A 23,922-nucleotide genomic window follows, 5' to 3' on the forward strand; every position below is an offset into this window, starting at 1 on the left:
CAAGCAATATTTTCCCCATACGCTGCCAGTTACACTCCCTCCTTGCCTCTTAATACTGAGACAGCTGTGCAGGCTTTCCTGAGAAATGTTATCATCAAGGCTGCATTATAATGCAAAATACACCAGGACACCAAAAGATGTAATTCCACCTTTGAACATTTACAACGTTGGCTTTCTTGTCCATTGTGCTTTGGGGTTTCATTGGGGGAAAGGGTGGGGAGAGGGAAGAAAAAGCAGATAATTATTCTGTGCGTTCTTGCAAATATAAAAAATAGGGATTATTCTTTTCTGCCTTTTTTGCTACCTTCATGACACCTGCCACCAAAGCAAAAAGATCAAGTGAGCAAGAAAGGACAAAATAGAAAATCTACTGCCTGGTTTTGTGGGTTTTTTCAATATTCATAAAACTAAGAATGGGAGTAAGAGAAATTGGTAGTTCCATGGACTATGACCTATCAGGCTATACATTTCTCTTACATCAGCTTCTGCCAATATGGCACCCTGGATCCTTGGTCATCCTAGGCAAAGAAGGAGATCCCCAACGATGAACCAGCTTTTCAGCATCCTATTAATAGGACCCATATCCTTTGCGACTATAGGACTAGAAACTTCAAAAAGGCAACTTTTTTTTTGGTTTTTCCTTGACCGCATTGCTCTGCATGCAGGGTATTAGTTCCCTGACCAGGGACTGAACCTGCACCCGCTTCAGTGGAAGCAGAGTCTTAACCACTGGATCACCAGGGAAGTCCCCAAAAAGGCATCTTTACCCATGGTGCCATCTGGATCTTGCTACCTAATTCAGTCTATTTTCTCCAGATTTCCCCAAAGTACTATAGTTTCTCCGGAGCTAAGGCTCTGATTATTAGCAAGTATGTAAAGCAGCAGATGGTAACTCAGAAAGCATGCAAACCACATATGCTCTACCTTTATTCATTCTGATTTCAAGGCTCCACTGCAAGCACACATTCAGTTTACACCTAGCTGAACCTAGTCAATTACACCTCTCTTCTAAGTGAAACGAGCCAGTCTACATTTTGGTCAAATGGTCAACATTTTGACAACCAACCAGAATGTGGAATTGAGCTTCACATGCATGAGTGTGAAAACACACACACCATACATATATATTCATGAAGGTAAAAGCAGGTGGAAACTTACATCTAGTGCCTTGCCATCCCCAAGTTTTTCACCTACATGCAGTGGAGACAGAGCCTGCATCTCTCCTCAAGATTCATAAGATACTCCCGAGGCCAGTGGGGGTGGTCTCATCTGACATGAGCCTTGCTTAGTTCTAGGCTTCCCACTGTACTAAGTACACTGAAGTCACATCACAGGCACATTCATCCTAAGCAAATTCTATGCTACCCCACCAGCCACCACAGAGAACAAGAGAGAGAGTACAAATAAGAATATGGAGACTAGCTGACCGGCCGACGCGCGAGCGAGGCAGAATCTTGAGTCACAGCCATGATCCTGGTTAACTCGGTCTGGAAAGGTGGAAGAGGTGGCGGGGGAGGCGGGGGCCTGGGCGGGGGCCTTAGGGAATGTGCTCGGAGGCCTGGTCAGTGGGCCCGAGGCGGCGGCGGCGGCAGAAGAGAAGGAAGCCGTGGCTGCGGAACTGCGTGGAACTGCGTGCGCATACTGGGCGGGTGCGGAACTGCGTGCGCATACTGGGCGGGGTCATTAGCGCCATTAGCGAGGCGGCTGCGCAGTACAACCCAGAGCCCCCGCCCCCTCACACCCATTACCCCAACATCGAGGCCAATGAGTGAGAAGGCATGGCAGTTCCGGAGGTCTTTGCCCAGCTGGCTGGAGAGGACATGGAGGTCAGTGCCACAGAACTCATGAACATTCTCAACAAAGTCGTGACCCGACATCCTGATCTGAAGACTGATGGTATTGGCATTGACACATGTCACAGCATGGTGGTGACACGACCGGCAAGCTGGGCTTCGAGGAACTCACGTACTTGTGGAACAACATCAAAAAGTGGCAGGCCGGGCTTCCCTGAGGGTGCAGTGGTTGAGAGTCCGCCTGCCGATGCAGGGGACACGGATTCATGCCCCAGTCCGGTAGGATCCCACATGCGGCAGAGCGGCTGGGCCCATGAGCCATGGCCGCTGAGCCTGCGCGTCCGGAGCCTGTGCTCTGCAGCGGGAGAGGCCACAGCAGTGAGAGGCCCGCGTACCACACAAAAAAAAAAAAAGTGGCAGGCCATATACAAACAATTTGACATTGACCGTTCAGGGACCATTGGCAGCCGTGAACTCCCAGGGGCCTTTGAGGCAGCAGGATTCCGCCTGAATGAGCATCTCTACAACATGATCATCCGACACTACTCAGATGAGGGAGGGAACATGGATTTTGACAACTTCATCAGCTGCCTGGTCAGACCGGATGCCATGTTCCGTGCCTTCAAATCTCTTGACAAAGATGGCACTGGACAAATCCAGTTGAACACCCAGGAGTGGCTACAGCTGACCATGTATTCCTGAATGGGAGTCCCAGACCTGCCCCCTCATCGCCTCGCTGCAGGAGTCACCTTGGACTCTTCGGTCTCCCCCAGGTTTGATCCTGTTTGCAATCACATCTTCATGGCTCCTGCGGACCCACAGGCCTTTCTGTTCTCCTAGCCCTTGGCACCCAGATTCTCAGTCAACAGCCAGGGCCCAACATGCTTCAACACACCCTGCCCCAGCACACCCATCTCACATCTACTCCATAACCCTTCTCTTGCATCTGTGCCAAGCCCAACGTTGGTGTTGCTTGCATACCCCAAGGGCCCTTCTCTCAGTTCTGGGAGGATCACTCCAGTCCCTACACACCCTGGCACACCCATTCAGTTACCACCCAGGCAGCTAAACTCCAGGCCATAACAGGCCACATGCCCCAGTGCCTCTGTCTGTATTCTGCTCCCAGCCTGCCAGGCCCAGGAGGAAATAAATGCACCCTAGTTGCTGCTCTCTCTGAAAAAAGAAAAAAAAAAGTATGTGAAATTCCCATCCCTAGGCTCTTTCCACCATTCAAACCAAAACTGGACTCCAGGCAGGGAACAGCTACAGTGAAATAGAGAGAGAAATAAAATAGAATAATTTTTAGCTTTTGAGCTTCTGTGGACCAAGGTTCTAGTGATTTAAGGAAAGTTGGTAGTTTGGGCTATAAAATCTACCTCCTCACCCTCCCAAAACACACACACACACACGCCTGTTGTACACATACCCTTGCTGTAGCTTCATGGGCAAGATTGTCGTGGGCAAGACTAAAAGCTCCCCACTAATAATCCAGCCCTCTTCAGGATGGTTGCTGATGGCTGGAATTTAAGAAAAATGAAAATCACCTCATTTAGGATGAGTTTCAGCTAAAGGAGATTCACTTGCTACCCTAATCCAGGGTCTACGCTGTAGGTGAAACTAAAGCAAACGTCAGGCTTCCCCACTGGAGTCTCCTGGTGGCTACATTGTAGTGGGAGAGTCCTGGAGATGACTCCACCTCTAGCAAAGTTTTCCTCTTCAGAAACCTTTAAACTTTCCCAAGATCACCTTCTTCAAAGTGAAGTGTTCCATAAATCTCCAAAGTGAAACACTTGGCTTGCTACAATTAGATCTGTCCATGATAAAGTGAGATCCTATCAAGTTCTTTTTGTTTTCCCAATTATGATATGAACATACTGAGGGATGTTTGCAAGGCAGTAACATTCATCCTTTATATTTCAAATGGTTCCCATGTTCTTCCTTTGTATGGAAATGCTTTCCTTCTTCCTCATTTAGCCAACTCCTCTTCCTCCTTCAAGACTCAACACAAGTGTTTCCTCTTTCAGGAAGTCTTCCCCAATATCCACCCTTTTACATAATTCTTATCACATTGTGCCTCTCCCTCACTGCCCATGCTTTATGGCAGGGATTATGCTTATTTGTCTGTATATCTTCACGCTTGGCACAGTACCTGGACTTAGCAGCTGTTCAACTAAGGCCTGTAGAATAAATGGACCTAAGACTCTAGAAGTAATCATTAGAATACTTGGCATATCTTCTCTCTAATCCTAATTATATCCTTTCAAGGTATTATTATGCACACTCTACAGACTGGGAAAATTGAGATGTTAAGTGTCTTGAGGAACTCCACGCAACAAGCACAATAAACAGGATTCAACCCTAGGTGTGGGCTTACCCCCAAAACAAGATTATTTTTCATTTTATCACCTGTCTCATAAGAATGGAGAAAAGGACAAGAGGTCTTTTGGTTTACTTCAGCAAGCAAGAATTGGAAGTTTCGGTTTTCATAAATCAGAGATACCTATAAACCTGAAGTCTAAAATAACAGAAGGAATGTAAAATAATCCAGATGATAGCTAGTGAGAAAATTATTCATACCACTATGATTCTTTATGTCACTGGTATTTGATGCCACTAAGAAGCTTCTACTAATTACTAATAATTGCTAACACTCACTGGACATCCACTATGCACCAGACACTGTTGTAAGATTTCCATGTGCTTTATCTCATTTCACTTCATCCTCAGCACAGATTTATCAAGTAGATACCATTATTATCCCCTTTTACTGATGAGGAATCTGAAGTTGAGAGAGGCTGGAATAATTTGCCCCAAGGTCACATCATTAATGAGTGGTAGAAGTTTCACTCCAGAAACTTTCTCTCCTTGATCTGCTCTTCTAGGCGGAGAAGAAGCCTGGTGAAAATCAAGTGTGCTCTCAAATATGCCAGATCCTAGATGCATGTTGGGTCAAAGATGATATGGGTAGATGAGCCATTCCACAGCTAAAAGGCTCCCCTTTGCTTTTCCATTCTCTGAACAATTTATCCTTGGAAGGGTCTGCACTTTTAAAATCATAAAGCTTTCAATGAAGCAAGGAGCAAAGTACACAAATGCATGGTTATGAACTCAGTCTCCTTCCATTTGTACGTTAAAATATGCTGGGAAGTCATTTTTTTTAATTTTATCTTTTATCTTTTTTTTTTCTGTGTGTGCATGAAAGAAGCAAATGCCAAGATAGAGAGTGAATTAGATAAACTTATAATGACGATGGCTCTGTTTAACATGGGAGCATCATTTCACTTAACAGGATCTAATAAGGCAGGGCAGTCAAGTCACCAGGCTACCCTGTGTCTACAGAGTTTCTAATATTCTGTATAGCACCAAATCTCTCTCCTGAGATCCCTGGGAAGGATGCATGATGGCAGAGCTCTTGTATGACATTCATCTTCATGAGTGAGCTGTTCCATCTCCTCTCACGAGCAGAGATAAATGTCAGAAGAGATCAGCTGTTGTGTATTACATGGCCACTCTGAGCATGCAGCTTCCCTCCCTCTGCCCTTCAGCACCAAAATTACTTTAGACCAGAGCTGGGAGAAAATTCAAAAAGGTGTGAGGCTGTGTACATTAGAGGGAGGAGCAGACCGCAGGGAAGTAAATAAAGCAGGAACTAAAACAGTCCTTGCTTACTTTTACAAGAGGCGTGGAAAAATAAGCCTGCCCATTTCTGTTCTTCCCTCTGGAGGATCCCTTTTGATTTTCTAGCTTAGGGATCTGCCAGGTGGGTGGGCAAGGGAGTGGGTTGGGGGGGAGCAGGTACCCCAGGGGAGGGGCAAGAAGATCAGATCTACTGAACACAGGGAGAAGATATTAGAATTTCTCTTTAAATTTATTATGATCTAATAAGGAAGAAAGAAAGTTGTCTAAGGTTCAATATGGGGATGGACAACGCTGCCCCTATGCTGTCCAAGTCAAGCTACTATGATGAATAATTATAAAACAAGCTAGATTACACTACAGCAGTCTTATCCATTCTTCTCTGTTGTTTTCCAGGGCTGGAATATGAAAAATACATTGCATTTTATATCTATGGTTTTCATAGGTCAGGTAGTTTAGTATCGACTGCTGTACAGGAGGCTTCCTGAGGGAGGGATGAGAGCAGCTCACCATCTCTCTCATTCTTTAGATTTCAGCTTCTGGCAAGGTATTTAAACTTGCAGAAGACTTCTCTGGTGGATTTACAGATTATATTATCTAAATTAAACTAAACCCTGCAATATAGATAATTAGTATTTTCTAAATTCTGCTTGGAATTCAGAGATTGATAATAATATTACATTTTAAACACAAATGACCGAGAAAATGAAAGAACTGACATGGCCTACTTCCTACCTTAATATTAGCTCTTTCTCAAGAATTCTTATTTGTGTAAAAATTATCTAATTAGATTGGAGAAGTTAACCACCATTTTTCAAAATTAGCCAAAAGGCAATTTACAACTATATTTTTCATGGTAAACCTTAAGGGTATAGGATGCCCTGAGTTACCAATAGTAAAAAAATATATAACAATTTGACATTTAAAATTTAAAGATTTAAATTGAAAATTATTTTTCTCATCTTTTCCCCATGCCTTAAAATTCTAAACTTTCTGCATGTTTTCTAGTATGCATAATATATTAGTATAGTAAGGCATGTATAATTGATTTTTTTAAATTATGAACAATTCTATATTAAAAGTACATGGATTAGTATATCTTATCAAGATAGTTTGGAGATCACTTTCTAAGTGATGATGCTCCGACCCACAAAGCAGTTGGCCCACCTCCTTAACTGATCACTGTTGCTATCACTTTTTGAAGGAAATGGATATCCCATTCTTTCTGAGTACTCTTTTCTTTCACCCTCCCATAGATATACTCAGGTACCATGGCTCATGGTTCTCTCCACAATAAGCACCCTGGCACCCCCTTTAGAACATGGTACTAAATATAAGAATGTAATAGAAATAAGACTTCTGAGTTCCTGATGACATATTGGAGACAAAGAAATAGGAGGTAAAGTTCTCCCAAATTAATACATTAGAGAGCATAAAGTCAGGGATGAAGCCAAAAAATCTTCAAAAGCAGATCAACTCAAAGACTGTGATGGGTAAAAGAGAGAAATAAATACATTGTATAATCTAAGGCATTCTACGGTAGGGAAAGGCACTCTGATTTGCAGTTGAATAGAGATACACATAACATATCTATCCTGTTGTTAGATCCCATTATTGGAAATATGTTAACACAATGCGGTGAATTGGTGTAAAACAAACTATGTTATAATGTAGCAATCTTATCCATTCATCTCTGTTGTATTCATGGCTAGAAGATGAAAAACGAATTACATTACACATTCATGGTTTTCATGTTACCCCTCTGTTACTCTTTAATCACATAACAATTGTCTTGTTCATGAATCTAAAAGCTATTAACATTAACATTGTCATTCTTTAGGCCAAGGCTCTGCTTTGGGATGTTTGATTTCTTCCTTTTCCTCTTGGCAGATTCTAAATCCCTTTAAGCCCACGCCTTATCCCCCACCTCCAAGGAAGCAGCCTCCAGGGACTGCTGCCCCCCCACAAAGGATGCTGAATGTTATGTTTGTCCAATCTCTTACTAACCTCCAGATCCAAGCCCACTGCAAGCCGGGTCTTTCATGTTTATTTAGAATTACTATTTCTCGAGGACACTAAAAATTATTCTTGACACACCAAAGTCCAAATTTATGCTTCCATTATTTTCCCCTACAGCTGTGGCCCCTGTCACCATGAGATGATTTTAGTCTCAATCTCTTTGGACCATAAGAGGATCCTGAGAGTCTGCAGATAGGTGGGTCAGAAAGTCATTGCTATGGAAAACCAACAACATTGTATGGCTTTGCTATTGTTCTGAAGAATATAATGAAAATACTACCCAGGTCCATATTCTAATACATCCAAGACTAAAGACTGCTGACTCTTTCATTACAAACTGTTAGCCCATCTCTGTGCTTTATAGACTATCCTTACTTCTATGGTGATGATTGCCCTTGTGTCTGATAGAGCAACAAGATTCTTGACCTTCTTATCTGTCAATGCTCCTGTGCTTATAGTCTCAAAAGCCAAGAGGCATAAGCATTTTTACTCTTTCTTTGTGATATTTGCAACTATCCTGAACTCAAGAATGCCTGATAATATTTTTAGGGGCCTCCTGTCATCTCAGAAAGAGATATAAATTACTTTATCCAAGAAAATAAGCACTAGCGTATCAGTTTTTTATAAGAAACCAGCAACAAGATAATAATTAGCTACATAGTTTCTACCTGTCCACATTCCCTATCCTTTTTTTGTCTTATGAATTTGTATTTTATTATCTAGCAAAGGAAAATGCACAAATAAGCAATTCATGGGTCTGGAATGCATGCATGTATTTTATCAAAATATATGGATAATTCAAATTTCATCACACCTTTACAGGATACATTGATGGAAGTGGCTACTGATCAAGAGTTGAAGATGAATTCTGAAAATACCTTTCTCTTCTATTTTTTCCAAAATGTATCTTTCTGTGGAGCAACAGTTACTTAAGTATATTTCTCACATATTCATGTTTATCTGCTTTGGAAAACTGAAGCATGGGATGGATAAGAATTAAGTTAGAATATCTCACACTTTTTGTTCACTGGGACCAATGGAAACAGGAAAAGAACTGAAGCTTGATGCACTAATCATAGGTTGAGTCTATATAATAATATCCAACAGTAAGGTCTAAAGGTTTTAAGGTGTTTAAATAAGAATAGATGACTTTTCAGAAAACCAAAAGATATTTCTTGAGGTCTACTGTGGGTGCCATTTCACACGCTTAGGCTTCTGAAGGACAGAGCATTTGCCACTGGAAGAGTGACAAGTACAGCAGACAAGCACAGATTGCTCAGGTTTGTAAGATTAACATGGAGAAGCAGGAAACTGAGAGAGAACAGAAGAGCAAAGGAAGCTAACAACACTCTAACTTACTTGTAATAACAGATTTCATAGCCTGTCCGTACCCAGGCAAGCCTACCAAGAAGAGCCTCCTTCACAGAATACAGAGTTGGCTGCATCCCTACACAAAATAAAGGCAGGATTAATCCATTAGGTGGGGGGTGGGGGGAATAGAAAAGGAGAGCTGTGGTAGGTTGAATAATGGCCCTCAAAGATACCCAGGTCTTAATCCATGGAAGCTGTATATTAACCTTATATGACAAAAGGGACTTTGTAGATATGGTTAAATTAAGTATCTTGAGATGGGGAGATTATCCTGGTGGGCCCTAAATTCAATCACACATGTCTTTCCAAGAGGGAGGTAGAGGGAGGTTTGACTACAGAGGAAAAGCAATGTGGCTGAAGCAGAGAGATTTGAAGATGTTATGCAGCTGACTTTGAAGATGGAGGAAAGGGCCATGAGCCAAGGAATGTGAGGAACATACCTCTAAAAGCTGGAAAAGGAAAGGAAACAAATAATCCCCTAGAATGTCCAGAGGAAGCATGGCCTTTCCAACGCCTTGACTTAAGACCAGTGAAACTGATTTGGGACTTGTGGACTCCAGAACTGTAAGAAAATATATTTGTCTTCTTTGAAGCCACAAAATGTGTGACAATTTGTTACAGCCGCTGCATCAAGTGAATACAAGAGCCAAGGCTCACCTTTTCTCTTTCTATACCAGCAAGAGTCTATTTAATCAGTACAAAATAGAGGTAATGTCGTATGCCTGGACCTGGAGCTACGGGGAATATTTTTTCCTTACTCAGAGCCACTAATACATTAGTATGTGAGCCAGCAATAACACGCAGAATTTCCCATTTCTAGAAACATTCAAAATAAATATGGGCTACTAGTCAGTCATTGTCCCTTCAACGCCCCCTCTAAAAGTGCCACAGGTATTCAGGAGAATTTAAACTTTCTCCAGAGTTTTCTGAGAGTGTAACTCGGTGTTGTCCAATGGAATTGTGCCGTTTGCCTGTCTGTGACAAATATCAACAGATCAGCACATTTGCTTCTATGGGTTTTAGGAGGTGGAGAGAAGGAATAAATGAGAGGGCTCACTGGCCTCAAAAAGTTCAAGGTGGGGCAAGGGAGGCAGGAAGCGGCGGAAAGTTATGTGAGGTATTAACATTTCATAGCACAGGGAGAGTTTCAAGCTTCCCCTCCCATAGTAGCAATTTACCATAGGTTGGCGGCCGTCTTGCCATACCTGGCAACCAAAACATGTCAGCCCAACTACAAACCCTCTGCAACCCAAGCAGGGCTTCTGATAATAATTCAAGCACTCAAAAGTGACATCGTTTTTGGTGTTATTGAGAAAGTCTCTATTTCCCAAGAGCTCATACCATAATTGAACTGGCTGTTGGCCTTCTCACAGTTGATAATGTTGACGCGATAAGGGACCGCATCCCTCATACCGCTCACCTTGAAGTAGAACCACTGCTGGTGCTACGTGCTATTCACATCAGCATTGATCAGTAAGTCGTACTCCAACCTGCAAAGTCAGAAGCAAGATCAGAGTGTTAAAAGCCTTTAAGAGAACTTCCAACACTGAGGAATCTATACATCTCAGGTTCTGGATGATGGATGTAAGATCCAGGATCTTGGTTGGCTGGTAAGTAATAGTTATCATCCTTATCTCACAATGTTGGACAGAGGCTTTGGAAATTTAAGGAGGGGGGAGCAGTGTCCTGGTATTAGAAGGGTCAGTTATACAACTATAGCCTATCTTTTTATTAAATGGTAATGAAGTTTCTGTCCATCTGGAAAAATGCAAGTGTGCTATATCCCAGAGAAAACGTGGTCACATCTGGTTGGATATGCCATTACTATTTGATGTTAGACATGACTTCTGAGCATCAGTCTCCTCAAATGAAAAATAGAAATAGTGTCTAGGGACTTCCCTGGTGGCACAGTGGTTAAAAATCCGCCTGCCAATGAAGGGGACATGGGTTCGAGCCCTGGTCGGGGAAGATCCCACATGCCACAGAACAACAAAGACCATGCACCACAACTACTGAGCCTGTGCTCTAGAGCCTGTGAGCCACAACTACTGTGCCTGCGTGCCACAACTACTGAAGCCCGTGCGCCTAGAGCCCATGCTCCACAACAAAGAGAAGCCACCGCAATGAGAAGCCCGCACACTGAAATGAAGTGTAGTCCCCCACTGGCCGCAACTAGAGAAAGCCCGCACGCAGCAACAAAGATCCAACACAGCCGTAAATAAATTAATTAATTTAAAAAAAAAGAAATGGTGCCTAAACTTGCAGTACTGTTTGTAAAGATTGAGTAGTATAATATATGTAAATCCCCAGCAAGGCAACAAACATGAATTAGACTAGCAATGAAAGATTTGTCTGTTTTTTCCCTTTTTAACTGATTTAGTTTACATGAAGTAAAGTACACAGATCTTAAATGTACAGCTCAACAAGTTTAAGCAAATTCATCTGGATACACCTGTGTGACAACTCCCTGGATCAATATGTAGAACAGTTCCAGCACCCCAGAAAGTCCTTATGTGTCCCCACACAATCACTATGTCTCCAAAAAATTACTTTTTCAAGCTTGAGCAACAGAATTAGCAATAAAGCTTTGACTTAAACATTATCATCAGGATATTTCATTTTCAAAAATATTCTTATCCCATCCCCTTGGCATGCTCTTTGAGTTGCTCTTCTAGAAAGGGCAATGGTTTTGCCCTGATTCGTTCATACTCTCCTACTCTGGCCCTCTGATTAAATGGCACTGTATAGTGAGATTTGTGGAAGGGGAGAGCTTTGTTGAAGCCGTAGCAAAGCAGATGGTGTCCCACCCCTCCCACCGTCACTATAAGCAACACACTAACCACTGAACTAACCATACAATGAATGAAGCTATAGTTGGCACCATAGGGACACCCATGAGAACAATTCCAGGAAGTCTATGACCCTCCAATTGTCTGCTATGCCCACAATGCTCTCGCTAAAAAGTGATCATAAAAAATCCTTGCCTGTAAGTAGGTTTGTTTTCTGTCATTTGACTCTGTCACCCAGACCACAACTGACGAGTTTAGGATTCTACACTCTGGCCAAAGGCAGATATAAAGAGAAAGACCTGAGTAAGGCCAGGAGCTTAGGCACATCCTGGACTGCTCATTTTCCCACTAGGAGATTCCTAATCAGGTCTTCCCTCCTGGATCCTTGGAACTTGATAAATGAAGAGAATAAATAATAAAAGCGGGAGCTGTAGGAAGAAGAAGCTGAGATAGCAAACAAGAAAGAGAAGGAGGCTGAGGAGGAATCTTAACATGCCTGCCTTTCCCTTCTCCATACCAAACAGCTCCACTTGTATTTGTTATATGTTGGACTTCCTTGAAATATTTCACGTACCAAAAAAAATGACTTACCACTCACCACGTCCCAAAAAGGGAAAACTTCGAAAATGTCTCCTGGGAGGGGGATACAAAACAGGGCTGAGCCATACTGAGTATGGCCCCTGCAGCTTTCCTTACTTACTCACACACTTGGATGGCTTTGCGAAGATTTCCAGACTCAAACTTGGAGAAGAACCGTAAGCAGTCAGAAGTGGTGTCTTGCAAAGGCCTGTAATGAAATAGAGAACCTTTGAACATAGGACTTATTGCTATTCTTGGGCACAGTTTAACATTCCTTAGAGATAAGCTTTCTCTTACAGATCTTTAACCCGAATTTTCACTGTGTTGATTTTAGGAGAAGGAATGGATTATTAACTTAAAATATTCTTATGCTCGTGCCATTAAAAGGATATTCTATACTCCCACCCCCCCTCATTCCACTGATGTTCAAGACCACCTACCAAGGCTCATCTAGACTGAAGACAACTTTATTTATAATATCGCTTGGCTGGATGAGCCTCTGGACATCCTCAAATATTTTGATCCTGGAAAGGAAAATAGAAAACATTTTAAGGGTTGGCCCTCACTCCTTACCCCATTCATCCTATGGTCATGTGGGAAGGGCCTTGGGACTCATCAGAGAATTATGAAAGAAAAATGTAATCATGATCCAACCGTGAGCTGAAGGAGTACAAAAAGCACCACCCCTCCTTCCTTTTCTTCTTTATCAAAAAATAAAACTACACTGAGCAGTAGGAATGTAGGAAGCAGTGATGCCAGATTTTCGTTTTAGGAGGATTCTCTACTCAAAGGAGTTTTGTCAAGAGCATTTGGGCTGAGGGACTTTGAAGCCTCTGGTTGTGTGAATAAGAGGGCCCTCTGCACTAAGACACTTTTGAAGGAGACATTAGGATTGCTGATGGTCTGGGAGGCTCCAATAAGCCTTTGAATTCTTGTGTCATTTATAGTCCTTGGTTCTGTTTGCTCCAGAAGACTATGGTCAATCTTCTCTCTGAGAAACACCAATATCTGGGAGACTTAAGTAAGAGGGAGGACGGATACCTAAGGGATATTTCAGATTCCCTCCTTGAATTTCTGATTCAGGTCTCTGGGGTGGGGAGGGGTAGGAGAAGGGGGAGGGAAGGTCAAAATGAGGCCTAGACTCAGGGGAAAGATGTCCTGTCCAGTGGGGAGCTGTTGCTGGGCCAGCCCCTGTGGTGTGTCTTTCAGGAACTTGAGCACGGAGATAAGGTCAGAGGGGTGAGGTCAGAGATGTCAGTCAGGAGACCAAGTGGAAGCAGTTCTTGGGATCCACCATCAATTTGCTGATGAACTTGCTAACAGTTAAGAAAACTTACTGCTATGCACACTTTGCTCCATAGACTTAGTGTATGCATACTTAGTCTATTTTCTGGGAAAATCGTTTTCTCCTTGAGTTCAGTAATTTTCTTTTTAATCTCGCTATGCCTATCCAAAGGCAAAGCTCCGTTTCATGCATCCTGGGAATAATCCATCACACAACATTTCTTCCCTGCAGGATGCATTTTTTTTTTCCTTACAATCCTCAGTGATGCAGCAAAACTATTCCCCAAGCCAAGTCAGGTTCTATAAGGTTGGGACTGTGGGATGGAGGTCCACCACCTCCTCTCATTAACAAGAGATCAGATTCCAATTTGCAGTAAATGAGAAACGTGATCCCAAATAATCCATACTTGTTTTTTCCTGAGAACCTTCCCTTAAGGAATGATCCCAGTATTTGGAGAAACTGGATAATCTTTCCATTTTGTAGGATTTGCAATGGATACGGGGTAAGGGGTAGCATTAGAATCATCTAAGAAATTCTTTTTGTGGAAACACATGTCTACCACCACCCTACCCTTGGCTCTGAAATGTCCTAGTAGGGAGGCAAGCTTGTATATTTGGCGAAAATTTCCTTAAGGTTTTTTTTTTTTTTTTTTCGTGGGGGCGGTACACGGGCCTCTCACTGTTGTGGCCTCTCCCGTTGCAGAGCACAGGCTCCGAACGTGCAGACCCAGCGGCCATGGCTCACGGGCCCAGCCACTCCGCAGCATGTGGGATCTTCCCGGACCTGGGCATGAACTCGTGTCCCCTGCATCGGCAGGCAGACTCTCAACCACTGTGCCACCGGGGAAGACCTCCTTAAGACTTTTAACATGCTGCTGACTAATGCTCACTTTCCTGAAGATAACAGAATTATCTGTACAAACCATTCCACCTACAAAAATACTAAAGAAGAAAAAATATATATAGCTCCCAAGTTAGTAGCACCATCACCTTTGGACTCCACATTTACGTTCCAACATGGACTGGGCAGAGAGAGGTGGACAATGCCCTCAGAAATCAAAAAATGCCATCATTGTGAAGTCAGACACAGATCTGGTTCTTCTAGCTTTGGCCATACAAAGATAGGGGTCATGGAAGTCGATATGCGTCCGATGTGTCTGCAGGAGCTTATCTATTAATTCAGTAGTTTCTCTAGGTCTAGTGGAATTGGAAAAGGAGGCACTTATCCTTGGGCAGGAAATCGCATCTATGTCCCAAGCATCCTCTTTGAAGGACGCCTGAACGTCTGAGATTTCACTTCCGGAAGAACCTATCCCAAGACCATTGGATTGTGCATTTCGGTATGGGTTCATTCCAGGTCCTTTTTTGGAGGTTAGATGTTATGTTGGACCTCCCCATCTTCACTCTGCTCAGAAGGGAGGTCCGGACAGGGACTTCTCTTTCTTGTCCCCAGGAGATTTGGTCCTTATTCAAGCAAAGCCCTTTTGGGGAGGCAGCAGTCAGAATGTGGTGGTGACTGGCATACTGAGTCTCATCCAAGTTCAAACCACCTCCAGGTTTGGACTCCAGTTCCTTCAGGTTAAAAGTGGAAAAGAATACGTCAGTGTTTCTGTCCAAGTAGAGAATACATTCTGATCCCTGTCCTCACTCTCTGGGCACAGAGCTAAGCATAAATCCTCTGCACTGGAAAACTTTTTCCAAAGTCAGTCAAGGAAAGACTAAGCTTCAAGAGTCAAAGAAATGGCAGAATCCTAGAAACTCACACTTGGAAGGGGCATTTGGTGGGTCTAGTATGAGTCTATGCAGTACATGAAAGCCTCCTACAACACCCCCAAACATTTACAGCCTGGATGAATGACTCATTTACAGAAACTTCCCTGTATCCCAAGGTGGTTCCTTTTATTTGAGGATCATTCTGATTGTTTAAGAAAAATTCTTTTTTACTCGGAATTAAAATTTCCTTCCCTGAAACTTTTACACACCGATGTCTTTCTGCTTTCTAGAGTGAAATACAATATGTCAGCTCCCTTCTATAAGTGACTTAGCGTGTACCCTTAGATATGGCCAAATTTTTGGTTCATTAAGAATCATAAGAAAATAATGGAGGTCCAAAAGCAGGTCTAAATTTTGGTGGGAGCAACAGCAGAAGAAGCAGCAGCAACCAGCCAATGGATTAACATGACTAGGTATAAGGTGCTTGATTTGTTTCTGCTAACAACGAAACCCTAGAATCAGGCTGCTCACCTTCAGAAAGCCATCTCATACAACCATCCCACTCTCACAAGAGAATGATTAAGTCACCATGAATTTTCACTTGCTTTCCCAGGACATGAGAGTAAGGCACCTTGCCCACCAGACAACAGGCAGCAATGTGAACCTTCATCCTACTTCCTTCCGAGGTGGTGGGTGTCAGATTGTATTGATAGGACCTTGCATGCATCCTATCTCTGCCACCTTCTCATATTTTTGTTTAGCCTTTTACTTCCCTCTCAGAAAGATCCCAGAAGCAGAATGCTAAAGATGAGCAATGCTTTCCATCTGGAGGCCAGTTTGGATGCCCAGGGTCTGCAAAGAACCCATTAGCATCACCGAGGAGTAGAACCACGGCATACATTCTACCTCAAAACTGCAGGAGAGCTCAAGACACATCACCTCATATTGCATCAGCTCCTCTTCAGGTCCATCAAGACCAGGTTTGGAGCTCAGTTTGTTCATATCTGTTTCCAAGGCATCATCCTACAATGGCACATTCAAAAAATATGTTACAATCAGGAGAGCCATCCTGAGAAATATCGAGACAAGCTACAGATGGGACTTTTCAGAATCCTGGGACACGGTTTCCTTGCCTCCAAGTTATAGTGCTAGCCTAGTCAAGGATAATTTAATATGTAAGGTTGTATTTTTTAAATACTAAGAAAGATGATAATTTTTCTCAGTGTTCATGTTAGTATTTATCAGCCTTCATCATAAATAATTTATGTAAAATGAGATGAACTATGTAAACAATGAAGCACAATACCAAAGAATTGTTTTTATCTCATCACCACTGTCTTTGCCATAACTGTAACTGTTGTACCTGTTCATCTATCTACCTATTTAGGTCACTCTTTTCACAAACGTTTAATGAGCCCCTACTATGAGTGGGCACTCTCCTAGGTACTAAAGACTCTTTGATAATTGAACAGACCAAGGTCCATGATTCCATAGAACTTGCCTTCTAGTGAGAAAAGGAAGACAGTAAGAAAGCAAACAAATGAGCAAGGTAACTTCGAACAGTGATAAATGTCATGGGAAGAATGAGAGGTGGTGAAGTGATGGTGAGTGAGGCTGGGGTACAAAGAAGCTAAGGAGGTCACTTTTTTTTTTTCTCTTTTTTTTTTTTGCGGTACACGGGCCTCTCACTGTTGTGGCCTCTCCCATTGCAGAGCACAGGCTCCGGACGCGCAGGCTCAGCAGCCATGGTTCACGGGCCCAGTTGCCCCGCGGCATGTAGGATCTTCCTGGACCAGGGCACGAACCCGTGTCCCCTGCATCGGCAGGCGGACTCTCAACCACTGAGCCACCAGGGAAGCCCGGAGGATACATTTTAACAATAACGACCAAAAAGGCAAAGACTTGGGGGAAGAAATTACTAACAGAAAAATAAAATAAAAGCAACTTAAATTTGCTTACAGAAAGAAGGTGGCTGAATGTATACACTCATATACAAGAATTCATACATATAAGTGAATCACTGCTGTATAGCAGAAATTAACACATTATAAATCAATTATAGTTCAATAAAATAAATTTTAAAAAAATTTTTTAAATAGAAAGTGGCTGAAGCATAAAGAATAAGAGGAAGTCTGTAGGAGTCAAGATTCCATACGCACGGATACACCAGAAATGCAGCTACACGTGGAACAACTCCTACAGAACACCTACTGAATGCTGGCAGAAGACCCCAGACCTCCCAAAAGGCAAGAAACTCCCCACATACCTGGGTAGGGCAAAGCGGAGAGATTCCCGCACAGAGGATCGGTGCCGAGCGGCACTCACCAGCCCGAGAGGCTTGTCTGCTCGCCCACCAGGGCGGGCGGCGCTGGAAGCTGAGGCTCGGGCTTCGGTCAGAGCGCAGGGAAAGGACTGGGGCTGGCGGCGAGAACTCAGCCTGAAGGGGGCTAATGTGCCACAGCTAGCCGGCAGGGAGTCCGGGAAAACTCTGGAGTTGCCGAAGAGGCAAGAGACTTTTTCTTCCCTCTTGGTTTCCCGGTGCGCGAGGAGAGGGGATTAAGAGCGCTGCTTTAAAGGGCTCCACAGACGGGCGCGAGTCACGACTGAAACCGCGGAGCCTAGTGACGGGCGTGGGACGCTGGGGCTGCTGCTGACGCCGCCAAGAAGCCTGTGTGCGAGCGCAGGTCACTGTCCACACCGCCCTTCAGGGAGCCTGTGCAGCCCGCCACTGCCGGGGTCCCGGAATCCAGGGGCGGCTTCCCTGGGAGAACGCACGGCGCGCCTCGGGCTGGTGCAACGTCACGCCGAACTCTGCCGCTGCAGGCTCGCCCCTCACTCCGTGCCCCTCCCTCCCGCCCGGCCTGAGTGAGCCAGAGTCCCTGAAGAGGCTGCTCCTTTAACCCTGTCCTGTCTGAGTGAAGAACAGACGCCCTCCGGCGACCTACACGCAGAGGCGGGGCCAAATCCAAAGCTGAGACCCAGGAGCTGTGAGAACAAAGAAGAGAAAGGGAAACCTCTCCCAGCAGCCTCAGAAGCAGCGGATTAAAGCTCCACAATCAACTTGATGTACCCTGCATCTGTGGAATACATGAATAGACAACAAATCATCCCAAATTGAGGAGCCCGGAGTCAGTGCTGTGCCTCTGAGGTGGGAGAGCCAACTTCAGGACACTGGTCCACAAGAGACCTCCCAGCTCCACATAATATCAAACGGCGAAAATCTTCCAGAGATCTCCATCTCAACACCAGCACCCAGCTTCACTCAATGACCAGCAAGCTACAGTGCTGGACACCCTATGCCAAACAACTAGCAAGACAGGAACACAACGCCACCCATTAGCAGAGAGGTGGCCTAAAATCATAAAAAGTCCGCAGACACCCCAGAACACACCACCAGACGTGGACCTGCCCACCAGAAAGACAAGATCCAGCCTCATTCACCAGAACACAGGCACTAGTACCTTCCACCAGGAAGCCTACACAACCCACTAAACCAACCTTAGACACTGGGGACAGACACCAAAAACAACGGGAACTATGAACCTGCAGCCTGCAAAAAGGAGACCCCAAACACAGTAACATAAGCAAAATGAGAAGACAGAAAAACAAACAGCAGGAGAAGGAACAAGATAAAAACCCACCAGACCTAACAAATGAAGAGGTAATAGGCAGTCTACCTGAAAAAGAATTCAGAATAATGATGGTAAAGATGATCCAAGATTCTATTTCCCAGATCCAAAATCTTGGAAATAGAATAGACAAAATGCAAGAAACAGTTAACAAGGACCTAGAAGAACTAAAGATGAATCAAGCATCGATTAAAAACACAATACATGAAATAAAAAATACTCTAGATGGGATCAATAGCAGAATAACTGAGGCAGAAGAACGGATAAGTGAGGTGGAAGATAAAATAGTGGAAATAACTGCTGCAGAGCAAAATAAAGAAAAAAGAATGAAAAGAACAGAGGACAGTCTCAGAGACCTCTGGGACAACATTAAATGCACCAACTTTCGAATTATAGGGGTTCCAGAAGAAGAAGAGAAAAAGAAAGGGACTGAGAAAATATTGGAAGAGATTATAGTTGAAAACTTCCCTAATATGGGAAAGGAAATAGTTAATCAAGTCCAGGAAGCACAGAGAGTCCCATACAGAATAAATCCAAGGAGAAATACGCCAAGACACATATTAATCAAACTGTCAAAAATTAAACACAAAGAAATCATATTAAAAGCAGCAAGGCAAAAACAACAAATAACACACAAGGGAATCCCCATCAGGATAACAGCTGATCTCTCAGCAGAAACTCTACAAGCCAGAAGGGAGTGGCAGGACATAATTAAAGTGATGAAGGAGAAAAACCTGCAACCAAGATTACTCTACCCAGCAAGGATCTCATTCAGATTTGATGGAGAAATTAAAACGTTTACAGACAAGCAAAAGCTGAGAGAGTTCAGCTCCACCAAACCAGCTTTACAACAAATGCTAAAGGAACTTCTCTAGGCAAGAAACACAACAGAAGGAAAAGACTTACAATAACGAACCCAAAACAATTAAGAAAATGGGAATAGGAACATACATATCGATAATTACCTTAAATGTAAGTGGACTAAATGCTCCCACCAAAAGACACAGATTGGCTGAATGATTACAAAAACAAGACCCATATATATGCTGTCTACAAGAGACCCACTTCAGACCTAGAGACACATACAGACTGAAAGTAAGGGGATGGAAAAAGATATTCCATGCAAATGGAAACCAAAAGAAAGCTGGAGTAGCAATTCTCATATCAGACAAAATAGACTTTAAAATAAGGACTACTAGAAGAGACAAAGAAGGACACTACATAATGATCAAGGGATCGATCCAAGAAGAAGATATAACAATTGTAAATATTTATGCACCCAACATAGGAGCACCTCAATACATAAGGCAAATACTAACAGCCATAAAAGGAGAAATCGACAGTAACACAATCATAGTAGGGGACTTTAACACCCCACTTTCACCAATGGACAGATCTTCCAAAATGAAAATAAATAAGGAAACACACCTTTAAATGATACATTAAACAAGATGGACTTAATTGATATTTATAGGACATTCCATCCAAAAACAACAGAATACACATTTTTCTCAAGTGCTCATGGAACATTCTCCAGGATAGATAATATCTTGGGTCACAAATCAAGCCTTGGTAAATTTAAGAAAATTGAAATTGTATCAAGTATCTTTTCCGACCACAATGCTATGAGACTAGATATCAATAACAGGAAAAGAGCTGTAAAAAATACAAACACATGGAGGCTAAACAATACACTACTTAATAACGAAGTGATAACTGAAGAAATCAAAGAGGAAATTAAAAAATACCTAGAAACAAATGACAATGGAGACACGACGACCCAAAACCTATGGGATGCAGCAAAAGCAGTTCTAAGAGGGAAGTTTATAGCAATACAATCCCACCTTAAGAAACAGGAAACATCTCGAATAAACAACCTAACCTTGCACCTAAAGCAATTAGAGAAAGAAGAACAAAAACATCCCAAAGTTAGCAGAAGGAAAGAAATCATAAAAATCAGATCAGAAATAAATGAAAAAGAAATGAAGGAAACGATAGCAAAGATCAATAAAACTAAAAGCTGGTTCTTTGAGAAGATAAACAAAATTGATAAACCATTAGCCAGACTCATCAAGAAAAGAAGGGAGAAGACTCAAAAAAAAAAAAAAAAAGATTCCATACGCAGGTATGGTGCTGAGCCTTCCAGGCTCTGGGGAGGAGGTCGTAACCTCCTACTATACCTTTATCCCTTTGTACATTTAAAAGTTTACCGAATCACCTCCAGCCTTTTCTTCGCTGGGATGAATAATACCTGACCTTTTATTTCTTCTTCTAGATCATCATTTCATAATAGTTTAACAGTGATGGTGACTGTCCTCCAAACACTTCTGTATTTTTCAAAGGTTATAGAATGTTACAGAGAAAGGACATAGTTCCATCTCTTCATCTTTCTGTGCCTCTCCCAGATCAAGTTTCCCTAATAAAATGAAGGGGGAATCCACCCTATATTTTAGGAATCTATTTTGTTAGTTAAGGAAAAACCTGATAGTCCTGAAAGCCTGGCTTATTCTTCCTGAAATCAAATAAATGTGGAAAATAAATGTTATATTCCTGGGCTTCCCTGGTGGCACAGTGGTTAAGAATCCACCTGCCAGTGCAGGGGACATGGGTTCGAGCCCTGGTCCGGGAATATACCACATGCACCGGAACAACTAAGTCTGTGCGCCACAACTACTGAGCCTGTGCTCTAGAGCCCGTGAGCCACAGCTACTGAAGCCCGCGCACCTAGAACCTGTGCTCCTCAACAAGAGAAGCCACCACAATGAGAAGCTCGTGCACTGCAATGAAGAGTAGCCCCCGCTCACCGCAACTAGAGAAAGCCTGCACACAGCAACGAAGACCCAACGCAGCTAAAAAAATAAATAAATAAGAGGGTTAACATAAATTTTTAAAAAAATCATTTTAAAAAATGTTATATTCCTGATTCAGGGGATAGAGTGCAATATTCCATCCATCTTCTGCAATTTTCCTCCAAGCTTTAAATTAAAAGAAATACAGATCCCATGAGGTTGATATAAGGAATTTTTCAGATACAGCGCATACCAGGCCCAAACTCCTTAGCCTGGTACTGGAGATCCCAACACTTACCCTTTCCAGCTTCATCTGTCAGATCTCCCTTCCTTTCACCATCTCTGCTACAGCCTCAGCCATGCCCCAAGGTGGCACCAATAGAAATGCAACCTGCCAGGCATTGAGAAGCATCTCCCCACCAACAAGTAAGGTTGGTACGCCTGGAATGAGGAGCGTCAGGTAACCCATGAGCTTCAGCCTATCTAGGTGACCTACTCAGCCTTAGAGCAGGTGTTAGCAAACTATAGCCCACGGCTTGTTTTTGTAAATAAAGTTTTATCGGATCACAGTCATGTCCGTTCATTTATATACTGCCTGCGATGGCTTTCTCAGTATAACAGCAAAGTGGAGTACTTGTAACAGAGACCATCTCTGGTCCTCAAAGCTTGAATCTTGGCATCTGAATCTCCAGGCACTCAAGCAGGTTGTCAACTACTTCTGTATTTTATAAACACCCTTTATAAATACGCTTATATTTATTTAGGAGTGGACCAGCTTCTCTGTCCTCACAGCAACCCAGAGAAGCTTCATCATTTAGGATTTTGGTACCCATCTAACCCAGATAACTCCCTCCCTCCTCAGGTTCGACCCTTCTAATATTGACTTTCCCCAGCCTTAGATTTGAGTTCAACACCCTTTTAAGGTGCTGATTCAAACTCTGGTAGAGACAATCCCCAAGTTTACTAGACTGAATTCTTTGAAGATAAAAACTATGTCTTATTTGCTCTTGTATCATATTAACTTCCCTAGGAACTTAGCATGCTGCCTCACATATGGATCATATCCAAGAAAATACCTGAAAGAAATAAAAAGTTTAAGAGGAGGAAAGGAGGGAAGAAAGCAAGGAAGAGCTTGAATTCACCCTTTCTGTCCTCTTCTTCTTCAGTCTGTCCAAATCTAATGTTTGTGTTCATTAAGAAAAAAAAGAACAAACATGGACAACTTCTAGTCTATATTCGTTGTAATTTTCTCTTTCCTTATGATGACATTCACAGTTTTCAATCAAAGAACAGCACCCAACTATACACTCTCAAGACTCTTTACAGATATAAGTTCCTTTTAATCATTCTTTCTAAGAGGATTCTCCCAATTGTTAACTAAGATTTTCAAAGGAAAAGGCCACAAGTTAAAGGCCTGCGTCCATTCTCTGACCAGAAATAAATACTCTTGGCTTCTTGCCCACATAACATGCAGCAAATGCTGTTGGGTTCTCCAAGGGAAAACCCGGTTCCCTGTCTCCTGCTATACCCCAGAATCAAGCCCTTACTCTGATGTTCCTCTGTTTCTCTATAAGGCATGCTCTCACACTTACTTCTCACCTTCTCCTCAGCTTGAAGGCTCTTGACGAATTATTTCCAGGCCCTCACTTATTTGTCTTATGCTTCCTTCCCAGCTGGATTGATTTATTTGTTTAGATTCCTCTCCACCCCAACCCACCATCATCTGCAGAGTGGGGGTAAGGAGACGGCCTGAAAGCTCTCCCCCGACCCCATGCTGTGTGAAGTCGAGCACCAGCCTGCAGCTTGTCCCTCCACATCAGATACAAGAGGTGACTGATGCTACACATCAAACATTCAGTTATCAAAGAGCCAGCAAGAGGGGTGGGAAAGTGGCATTGATGAATGACTGCAGCAGCACAGTATTATTCAAATAATTCAGCAAGTTCTCCATAGGCCTGCATCTGCAAGTCACAGCAAAGAGCCAATTTGCTACTGATGACTTCAGAAATGATTCTATTTATCAACAAAACCCTGAGCACACCAGAATAGCAACAGCAGCCTTAACCTAGAAACCTGGCTAAGAGGTAGTCCCTCTATGTCTGCTACTACCATTAGCAAGGTGAGTGATTATTATGACAGAGAACGCAAAAAGTCTCTTTCTCCCAAGGCAGACGTGTAGATGGAATGGTATGTAAAAAGAAAGGAAGAGAGGGAGGGGGAGAGGAGAATGGATGGATGGATAGTAGATAGATAAATAGACAAGTAGATAGATAGATAGGTAGATTTTTTAATCCAGATTTCATCTCCAGGAATGTCATAA

At 42.9% G+C, this 23,922-nt stretch overlaps 1 protein-coding gene and 1 pseudogene across 2 annotated transcripts in view; one reads left to right on the top strand and one right to left on the bottom strand.

Annotated features, from left to right (window-relative positions):
• LOC308611602 (uncharacterized protein) overlaps positions 1-23,922 on the bottom strand; it is a gene marked incomplete at its 5' end in the record, with an annotated part of 124,748 nt that overhangs the window by 63,817 nt on the left and 37,009 nt on the right. Inside the window, 9 exon segments of the mRNA XM_081260322.1 lie at positions 8,808-8,895; positions 10,161-10,263; positions 10,267-10,309; positions 12,309-12,395; positions 12,628-12,711; positions 14,462-14,520; positions 14,524-14,850; positions 14,852-15,043; positions 16,091-16,207. Coding sequence (XP_081116448.1) covers positions 8,808-8,895; positions 10,161-10,263; positions 10,267-10,309; positions 12,309-12,395; positions 12,628-12,711; positions 14,462-14,520; positions 14,524-14,850; positions 14,852-15,043; positions 16,091-16,207 — 1,100 coding nt within the window.
• LOC308611593 (calpain small subunit 1-like) lies at positions 1,468-2,610 on the top strand (annotated as a pseudogene). Its single transcript, XR_014017904.1, has 2 exons — positions 1,468-1,996; positions 2,214-2,610. The product of XR_014017904.1 is annotated as a calpain small subunit 1-like (transcript).

This window comes from Mesoplodon bidens, assembly GCF_964165515.1.
Source record: "Mesoplodon bidens genome assembly, contig: HAP1_SCAFFOLD_129, whole genome shotgun sequence".
Classification (NCBI taxonomy): domain Eukaryota; kingdom Metazoa; phylum Chordata; class Mammalia; order Artiodactyla; family Ziphiidae; genus Mesoplodon; species Mesoplodon bidens.